At 33.5% G+C, this 10581-nt stretch overlaps 1 protein-coding gene across 2 annotated transcripts in view; it reads right to left on the bottom strand.

Annotated features, from left to right (window-relative positions):
* The window catches only part of COL4A3BP (collagen, type IV, alpha 3 (Goodpasture antigen) binding protein), a 144489-nt gene that overhangs the window by 9713 nt on the left and 124195 nt on the right, over nucleotides 1-10581 (bottom strand). For both annotated transcript variants that reach the window (XM_008582502.1, XM_008582503.1), the window contains 3 exons: nucleotides 5885-5980; nucleotides 3502-3634; nucleotides 2458-2528 (listed from right to left, as the gene is read on the bottom strand). In XM_008582502.1, the coding sequence (XP_008580724.1) occupies nucleotides 2458-2528; nucleotides 3502-3634; nucleotides 5885-5980 (300 nt within the window). The remainder of the gene's footprint in view (nucleotides 1-2457; nucleotides 2529-3501; nucleotides 3635-5884; nucleotides 5981-10581) is intronic.

Here is a 10581-nt window from a genome sequence, read left to right as displayed (position 1 = left end):
AAGACAACCAAACAATCAATAAAATGCTAGGAATAAATCAACACCTTTCAATAACAACTCTCAATGTAAAAGGTTTAAATTCCCCAATCAAAAGACACAGATTGGCTGACTGGATTAGAAAGGAGGACCCAACTATATGCTGCCTACAAGAAATATGGACTGTAAAGGCCATTCTGAGAAGGCCTCGGATAGAAATGAGAAGGAGCTTTTTGGAAATTGGGGCAAAGATCAACCTTGCTGTGAACTGGCAAGGAACTTGGCTGCATTGTGTCCACGCCCTAGGACTCTGTGGAAGTTAGAACTTAAGAGGGTTGAGAAGTCCTATTATGCTAACTGAAAGATGGAACCTTGAAAAGGTGATTAGATTATAGGACCACGCCATAGTGAACACACTGATAATGGTGGTCAGGGGCGTGGTTCAGAAGACTTTAAAAGAAGAGTGAATGAGGACATTACTTTCTGTTCTCTCTGCTCCACCATTTTGCAATGTGATACTCTGTTATCTATTGTTGCCACCACCAAGTCTCTCACCAGATGTGTCCCCTGGACTTTGGACTTCCCAGCCTCAGAAACTATAAGCAATAAATTTTGTTTTCTTATAAATCATCCAGTTCCAGGTATTTTGTTATAAGCAACAGAAACGGATTAATACAGACTATGTTATAAAAGAAGTCAAATTTAAAGGGAAAGATACTATTTAGTGTCATTCAATTAAGTTAAAAAAAAAATTATACCAGGACAATTTGTTTATTCCAAGAATTGGCCAATAATTATAACTGTAACTTAAATTTTGTTACATATAAGATATTTTAATAATTTTTAGTTTTATTTTTTAATTCTAATACAAACTATATGAACCTCTCTTCCATCTGCTATTTATCAAGTGGAATACCTTCAGCAGATTGTTTTCCAGGATCAATCATCTTCAGATAATAAGGTTCTTCTGATTCTAAACTATGGGTCATTTATCTTCATTCCAAATTATAGGGCAAATAACTGGTATTTTAACATTTACTAAATTTTATTTTATTTTATTTATTTATTTTTTCCTTTTTGTCTTTTTTCGTGACCGGCAACGGATCGCAACCCTCAGTGTCGCGCCCGTACTGGACCGGGAACGGCAAACGGGATCGCAACCCTTGGTGTTGCGCCCGCACCTCGCTCAGCCAGTGAGTGGGAACCGGTCTGTATGTGGGATCCGAACCCTCGGCGGGAGCGCTGCTGCGATCCCAAGCGGTGCACTGTAGCAGTGCGCCACCGGGCCGGCCCAACATTTACTAAATTTTAGATTTCATATCAGACCTCAAAATCTGTGCTGAAACAGAATCTACATTGTTACACATTTCTTGAGCAGCTAACATGTAAAACGAAGCACAGCTCATGATTAGACATGTCTCAGATGACAAGGCTGAGCTCAAAAAATACATAACAAACCTCAAATATTTTCACATATTCAACTCAATTAAAAAATCATTTAAAAAAGATAAAAGTGGGGCCGGCCCGGTGGCGCACTGCTACAGTGCGCCGCTTGGGAAGTGTGGCGGCGCTCCCGCTGAGGGTTCGGATCCCACATAAAAAAAAAAAAGAAAAAAAAAAAAAAAAAAAGATAAAAGTGAAGTACCCACTGAATTGGAAAAATAAAGTACTAAATCATTATATTTCTTACATAACATACAATATTGTTTTTGGTGGATCTCTCCAAAATTCTAATTTCTTTTATTTTTCTACATACAATATATTACTTGGCAATTTTCAGAAGGGGTAAGGCAAAAGAAATATTAATTCTACAATTTTTAAATATCAAAAATAGCAGAAGGAGAAATGATGTGAAAGGGGATAAATTTACAATGCTCCTGTGTGCTCTGGTGTATGACCAAACCACTCAGTCACGCTCAGCAAGTTTTCCTTGCTTTCAGATAATCCACTTAGATCACACCTAATAGTCTTATTAATACCATACATTTCATATGCTTATCATTGTTGTCACAGGAAACGATAATTCATTTTCGTATTTGGTAACATCATTCTCCTACAGAGATTAGATGCTGGAAAATTATTAAAATGTGTTTCAGTATCTCAGATAAGACTTAATATGTGGGTAATTGATAAAGGGGCATGAAAATCAACTACACTGTATAATGATAAAATAAAAAAATATATATGTGGGTAAAGAGAAACCAACTATAGATCTTCATTCAATACTGTTTCTAGATGATATTTCTCAGATTCTTGCCTGCACACATTTCTTCTCTAAATAAGCTGAGATACCTTTCAAATATACAACATTCATGAATTATTAATAAAATCTTTGGATCTTTTTTTTCTCCTTAGGCCTGTATGGGGAGTTTTTGGATCTTTCATGGCATTTAATTTCCTGCCAAATTTTACTTTAGAGATTTATATGTCTGAGTTTGAACTACATTGGAATCTTTTCAGGATGGATGAAGAGATCTTTACCTTGTGTGTTTGATAAATGATGATTGCATTATCAGCTAATGTTTCCACCACATGAAAGTTTTCTATAGTTGCTGAAATGAAGAGAATAATATTAGTAGCCAGAAAGATATATTACTTTTTCCTAGAATGTAATCAATTCACTTTTGTTGAAAGTCAATTATAAATGAATATTATGGTAAAATGAACAGGATTCTGCCCTGTTTAGATTACATCAGAATGGAGGGTAGTTAATACTTAGTATAAAGGCTATAATATATATGGTGGCTATGAGGTCTGATCACCAGGAGGTCTGATTTTTTTTGGCCCAATATCTACCTTTCACAGCAAGAAAGCAATTCTAACCACTACTGCATTACTCAGGCTCAAATAATTTCCTAACACTATAACCCCTTCTCTGTTCCCTGATTTATTAAAAAGTTAAATAAACTTCTCCTAGGTTTGGGTGAAAAAAGAATGTCAAACTTCCAGCAATAAACATCTTATGATGTTCAGAAGTACATGTATTTTATGAAATTTTGTGTCAAATGAAAACACACACACACTTAGGAATACTCTGAAGAATGTCAAACTTCCAGCAATAAACATCTTATGATGTTCAGAAGTACATGTATTTTATGAGATTTTGTGTCAAATGAAAACACACACACACTTAGGAATACTCTAAACTAACCACAGCAGGACTCATCTAGGATTTACCATGGAAACAAAACAGTTTAAGAAGAAGTAGATGATAAAACAGAAACCTTCAACTTCAGTCCTGGCTTTTCCACTAATTAGCTCTGTGGCTTTTGAAAAGTCACTTGACCTATCTGAACTTTCCTTTGTATGTAAAATGAGAAATAATAATACCTCCCTATCATGCACAGTTACTGAGGTACTAGATCAATTGACATATGAGTTGGGAAGGATGTTGTACAGTGAAAAGCTCTATATGATTCCCCAGATATTTTTTACACTGACTTTATAAACTATAGATCAGAGGTAGAAAATCAGGTTGGTTTTCTAAAATAATAATTAGATTAAAGTATATTAATAATAGCTTACTTTCCCAGTCATTGCGAACATCAACGTTCCAAAAGTAATTGCAGACCTCATGTCCTGTAACACCCTTAACTGCATGGGTAGCTTTCAAAGGATCCAGAACGATCCCATTTTCTTCTACTTCTCTCCTGTATACCTAAAAAGGACATATTTAAAAAACTGTTTGAAAATTCAAAACCAAACCCCTAAAGTACAAACTTGAAAGCATGATTTTAAATTTAGCTGCCTTTTAGATTTTTATTTATAAATATCTATTTATAGAACATAGTCTGCTAAAAGAAATAAAAAATTTCAAATCATTAACACAGACAACATGAAAATAATTAAAACTACAAATCCAAGGTAAACTTCAATTATGGAAAACATGCATATATAATAAATGACTGTAATAAATGAAATAATGAAATGTAATAAATGACTGTAAAAAAAGATTATACAGCTCTGCCTTGTTTTAAATACTGAGATTATACATCTTAAGTGCTGAGCAAAATTAATTATCTCAAAATTATAGAGTTTGCTACTTTAGAGAACTCTGTGAGAATTTCTTTTGAGAAATGAAGTAACACGTTACCATGGGGCAAACCAGCTCTCAATTTATGGAGTGCCTATGTGGCCACAAGGTGTTAGGCATTTTACCTAGTTTCTCATTTAATCTCTCTTGCCACAGTACCTTCCTCTTTATGCTTATTTATTCACATTACTGAAACCACCTTTTTCCCAAACTGGAAACTAGACTTTTGATTCCTCCCCTCGTAGTTCACCAGCTATTAAGCTTATTACTAATCTTTTCTAGGACACCCAACAGCTTGACTTTTCTACTGTTGCTTATCTGTTCTAGGTAGGCTTTCATCACCCTGCGTGAGACTCTCTTAAGTGGTTTTCCTGGTCTCCAGTTTCTTCCCAATCAGCTTAATGTTCCTAAAATGACACTTTGCATAGTCTATTGTCTATTCTCCTTAGTGGGTTACTTTATGCTACCCATAACGTAGCCCCAATTTCTCTCTAATGTTGTGGGCCTTAGGGGCATTTACTCTGTATTCCTCATTCTAGGTGGTAGGACTTCATCTAGACTATCGCTCCTAGCTTCTCTTCACTCCTTCACTTTTCTCCTCTCTAGGGAGAAAAATGACTTATCTGAATGTTGAGTACAGGAGGAGGAACAAGGCAGGCTTGGCTCAGCCCCTTCTTCTGCAGACAGCATGCATCTCGGTCTGCTTTTGGAGGCTGCTCCTGTTGGGAGGTCCTGGAATTATCTAGTTATGTCAGAAACATTATGTTTAATTCTGGGGTAATATATTAGCAAGACCCTGTGGCAGCTGATCTAAAGCCATTCTCTCCAATCAGCTTATGAGAATTGTAGCTTAATTTTGGTATCTCATTTGTCTGTCTCCTCTTATTTCTTAATTTGCTCCCTATTCAAGAGGAGAAGAAATCACAGCATCTAATATTGTTTCTCATTTGCTAGAATTATTCTGGCCAACATAGTCTATGCAAAAATCCTGAATAAGAAATTTGCTTTCAAGTTTTTGCTCCTATTTTTTTTTTTTTTCCTATCTAAAATGCTCTAACCTCACTCCTTTATCACAACCTTGTTTCCATTTCCAGATATAGTTCAAATGCTTCCCCTCATTGTGGGGTGAATTGTTTCAAACCACAGAGCTCTCTTTCTTTTCTAATTTTCTCCACTATTTATCTGTATTCTTCATTCAATACATTATCAGATGGAGCCAAGTATTAGTGTCTTTTAAACGTCAATATCCTCCTTCCTCAACTAAAGCTTTAGCTTGGAGAGAGTCTTATTAAAATCTCTGTATCTCTAGCATAGTGCCTTGGGCAATAGGTAATCCAAAATTCAGTGCTGCTGCTGCTACTGCTTTTCAATCCATCTCTGCATTTCCTATTCCTTGCTCTTATTCTCTGTCTCTTCTGTTTAGGGATGTGAACAAGATTAGCTGACCAATGTCCAAGCATCAAAAAAAGGTACAGTAAGAGAAACAGCAAGAAGGGAGGTATAGACCAAAGAGGGAAAGAAATAAAGTGACATCTGGGCACAACATTCAGTATATTAAAAACAACAACAACAACAAAACACCTAAATAGAGGACCATCAGTTAATTGTGACCTATTCATATCTAATCCACCAAATTTTATTTTCTCCATGGCCTACACAAAACAGAATGGTTTAGTGATAGATTTATATTATGATCACAAAAAAAATTAGTAAAAGCAAAACTGGGGAAGCAGAAGGACATTTATACCTGCTACTTCTTTGATCATATATAATAATTAGTTTTAAAGTAATTTGAAAATGCTCTCCTTGTTCATACAACAGCATGCCTGAAATAGAACTGCACTTAGTAACCTATAACATTTCAGTGGGAATTACCTTCATTTCTCCTTCTTCTACAACCAACTGCCAATTGGCATCTCCACCTACATCCTGTAATGAATAAGTCATGTGGTTCTGCACCATCTCTTCAACCTTGAAAAGAAAAATAAAGCCATGAGAATCCATATCCAACAGCTATGTCATAATCTCTGTAACAGAATAATATTCAGTTTACTTCAGTTCAGAATGGTGCTCTTAGGAAGCTGAGCAACCAAACGCACAAAGGTTAGTAGGTGTTTTATAGTGTTGAAGAGTTTAGTCCACATTCCGGATATCCAGGTTAATAACAGAAGGGAGAAATGCAAGAAAGATACCTCACTCAAGTAACACAGATTGGCCTAATGTGCAACAAGTGACCAAAACAAGCATTTTCTGGAAAAAAGAAATATGCTGTCCTTTACCATAAAATACAGAGACGATGTCTTAATGCATAAAATCATGAACTACAAAGGGTAAAAGGGGCATAAAGAGATACCTAGTACATTGTTCCTATATTTAAGACTTGTAGAGATATCAAAGAACTCATATGTCAAAGATTTCCCTACAAAAAGGTCACAAAACATTCCTTATTTCACTGATAAATCTCTCTTTATCGTTAATATAAACCTCCTTTAAAATAACCAACATCCCATTTATTTGATTCCAATTTCATTGTTCTATTTCCTTTGAGGGACAATGCTAATACTCATATATGCAAGCATTTACACATAATTCACCTTTTAATTCATCCATTCTTTCTAAATTTTTAACTCAATTTCTTTTACTCAAATTTAAATGTAAATTCTGCTTTTAACTATCACAATGATCCTTATACATCTTATATAATTAAGCAAAAAGTGCTGAATATGTCACACTCCCAGAATATTCAATCAGATTGATTGATAAGATTTCATGCAAGTGTTTTTGCAAAGTCTCCCAGTTTGAAATGTATTTTTATTTTTATATTAATATATTTGAAATATGTTTTTACACAGAACTGAAGTGATAAAAAGATTGTGGAAACAAAATAATTTTGTTTCATATAATAAATACATTGGAGAAGGCATAAAAGAGTTGGAAAATATGTATATTATACTTCCACTTAAAAATTTATTCCTAACTTAAACTACTTATTTTAAATAAAGACAATCACATTCCATTAGGAATACAGAATAAGGAATTGGGTTTAAATGTATTTTGAAATTAATACATTAATGGGTTGAAGGCAGAAACTCTTAAGATTATTAGCCCTGGGAATATAATTTTTCTATACTGAAGGATGGCATCAATATGTTATAGTGATGTGTACTTCTGCTACATCAAGTTTTCTGGATCTTAGAATGCATTCTTTGTTACTGAAAGTAAGTATGGCTTTAAGTGTCTCTTGATTTGGCAATCATCACTAAAAAGTTTTGGATAAAAATGTTAATGCTGAGATTCTACAATCTTTATTAGTACTAAATAAACACTAATATAATATTTATTCCTTTATTCATAATTCTCAAAATAATGTGAGTGATGTTAGGTTACATATTTGACAGAAATTTTAAAATTTAACTAAAAGTACATTCTATAATTTTCCAAAGCCTTAATGAGAAAACATAATTACAGGTGCTGCCAGGAGAAACCGACATGCCTTTATAATTTTGAAATCTGCTTTGAGAGGATAAAGGTGACTAATGCAGGACTCCAGGTTACAAATACACACAAAATGTCAATGATTTCCAAAAGAGGAAGAACAAGAAAAGTTCCAGTTAGTATGTATAAATAAAAGAACCACAGTAGCACTGGCTTGATTCATTTGTCTATGTTACATTGTGACTGGGAGAAATTTTTATCCTCTTTAGATACCAAGATCTTAAAAATCTATCGATTTAAATATGTACTTTGTAGGTGGGGAACTAGGAGTTAAGAATGCCTGTATTATGAGACTAGAGGCAGAAAGAAATGCTTCCCAGAAATAAACCCTACTTTAAATGGGTTGTCTGCAAAGGAAGTATGTAAAGAACAGAAGGATTTTATTCTGTTAGAAAACATAAGAGTTTGGCTTAAAAAATATTTAGTGCCACTTAGCTCTTTGGTCAGAAAGTATGCAGGTAACTGTGTTTTTGTTTGTGAGAATATTCCATAATTAGGTATTTCAAATGTTTGAGAGATGATGTATTTTTGATTCGTGTTTTGGTCTAAAAGAAACCAGATTCCACAAATATAAACTGGTAGGAGAAAGCACAAGTTTAACAACATACAGAAAGCACATTTAAGATTGTCTTTCTAGAAAGATAAAAAAAAAAAAAAAGATATTCCTGTAAGTTACCCCTGTATCTATAGAAAAAGTTTCAAAGTCTTGGTTCTTATTTATTTCCTTGACTTAAGAGGGCTTGAAAAAGTCCAACAAAAAAAAAGAGGTATTCAGTACTGTACTCCTAGGAAATTAAAGAAACTATAAAGTACTTAATTACTGTAGTAACCTCTGCAAAGCTTTCATCATTCATCAGGGGATTTTCCTTGAAGTAATAAGTAAAGTTAAGAAGAGAGGTGATACAGGTAAAATCTCACTATAATTAATTTTATGTTCATGGCAATAAAATATGAAGTAGCCAATATTGCTAGGAGCAGTGTTGAGGGTACTTGTGACCACATTGATGCTTCAGATAAGGTTCTGCTCAGTTTACTTTCAGTTATGACTCTACACATCAAAAAGATATGGGAGACAAGAGACCATTATGTTTGAAGACAAGAACAAACACGAACCAAATTTTAAAATTTTGTCAGGCTCAAAACGTGAAATTTAGGAAATAATGTGATTAGTAACACCTGCTATTACTAAAAAAAAAAAATGTTTCAAAATCATTGAAGCAGGTGATTAGTGGTTGCAAGTTTTAACCAGGCTAAGCATAATTTCAGGAATCATGCCCTTGATTTTTCTGGACCTAGAGTTGAAAGTGATGAGCTGACACATGCAGTACCTTTATACACCAATGAACTTTATACCAATATACCATGGAAAAAAAGGAGATACAACACATTTGACTTAAGAGGGGACATCACTCTACTTCTAACCTTTTCTTCCATATCACATTTGAATCATTCAGTATGATACCATTTTAGGAGGCTACCAAATTGGATTTTTCTAATACTACTAACAGAAATTTTAAAAGAAAATTGCCGTTTGATGGTACAACAAGAGTCTAGGAGTGTTCAGACATAGCTCAGACTTCTCTCTCTTACCTATGTGAAAAGGAATACAACTATGCTTATTGTTATACAGTCACAAATCCATAGAGGGGCTTGTTGAACAGAATAATTTATTAATAACAAATTAATAATGCACTGTTAACCCAAAAGAAAAATGGCCAAGGACATGAATAGTTTAATTCACTGTAGAAATGCAGATAACCAAAAAGCAAAATACCACTTTTAGTCTATCAGACTGGAAAATATTAACTGAATTATAATTTTCAGTGTCAGTATAGCAAAAGAAAATTGGACTGGGAGTGTAATCTGATTTAACTTTTCTAATGAACAGTTTGTCAATATGAGTAAAAAAGCTTAGAAATGGTCATAACCTTTGTCCCTACAATTCCACTTCTAGGAATATATTCTAAGCAAACAATTGGATACGGGTGCAAAGATGTTTATATAAGGATACTGTAAGTATAAGAATGCTCACCATAGCACTATCTATAATACAGAAAAACTGAAAATAAACTAAATGTTCAGTATTAGTTGAGTATGTAAATCCGACAAGCATATCCATAAATAAAGAGATATAGACCTATATTTACTGATGGGAAAATGAGCCTAAATATAAGTTAAAAAAAAAAGTTTATAAAACAATTTATATAAAATCACCTACTATGGTAGAAAAAAAGACAATTATCAAGGTGTGTGTATTTATCAATATGCATCTGATTTTTATACACATACACACACACGGGTGTTTCAACAAATTCGTGGGAAAACGAAATTAAAAGATAATACAAATCTTTCTATGAACTTTTTCAAGATACCTCATAAATATATATGTATGTACACACATATATATCTTGTGTGTGAGTATATATGTTTATATAAAAGATAAACACAAAAATATTAATAGTAATCTACTTTTAAAATTTTACTTCCTACTTTTGCTGAAATTAGAATGTACTACAATAAAGAAGGAAGGGGTGAAATAATTACATAATAATGTGTTACTATGAGCATATAGTGGGAAAGAATTTTATACAGAATTGTTTTTTGCAATGATGCTCACCATAGATTAACCTGCAGACGTACTGCACATCCTTTGACTTCTTTTTCAATAAAGAATGATTTTTTCCCCCTTTGATTTCTGAGGTGACATCTTTAAATGGTAACTGTGTTATGCAAATAAACATGACCAAAAACATCCATTTATAAATCCAAGTCCTTTTTATAATCTGCACACCTAAAATTTTTCTAGTTTGTAGCTACAGCCACTATTTTAAAAACCTGAAGTCCTTTGTAACTCTAATTTCTCAATTTGGAGCAACTTCATTCCTAATATCTGCCCTTCAGACAGATTCATGTGTTGGTACTAATTTCCTAGAAGATTCACATATTTTATTTGAAGCTATTTTCAGCGCAACTCTCAGTTTTATGTTTTATTATCCTACCCAATCAAGACTATGCACATCATTAACAAGAACAAGATAGTCATGAGTCGACACTTATGTAGATGGCAAAGAAAAATT

Source organism: Galeopterus variegatus, unplaced genomic scaffold (assembly GCF_000696425.1).
Source record: "Galeopterus variegatus unplaced genomic scaffold, G_variegatus-3.0.2 Scaffold2649, whole genome shotgun sequence".
Lineage (NCBI taxonomy): Eukaryota > Metazoa > Chordata > Mammalia > Dermoptera > Cynocephalidae > Galeopterus > Galeopterus variegatus.
This window is presented reverse-complemented; position numbering and strand designations above follow the sequence as displayed.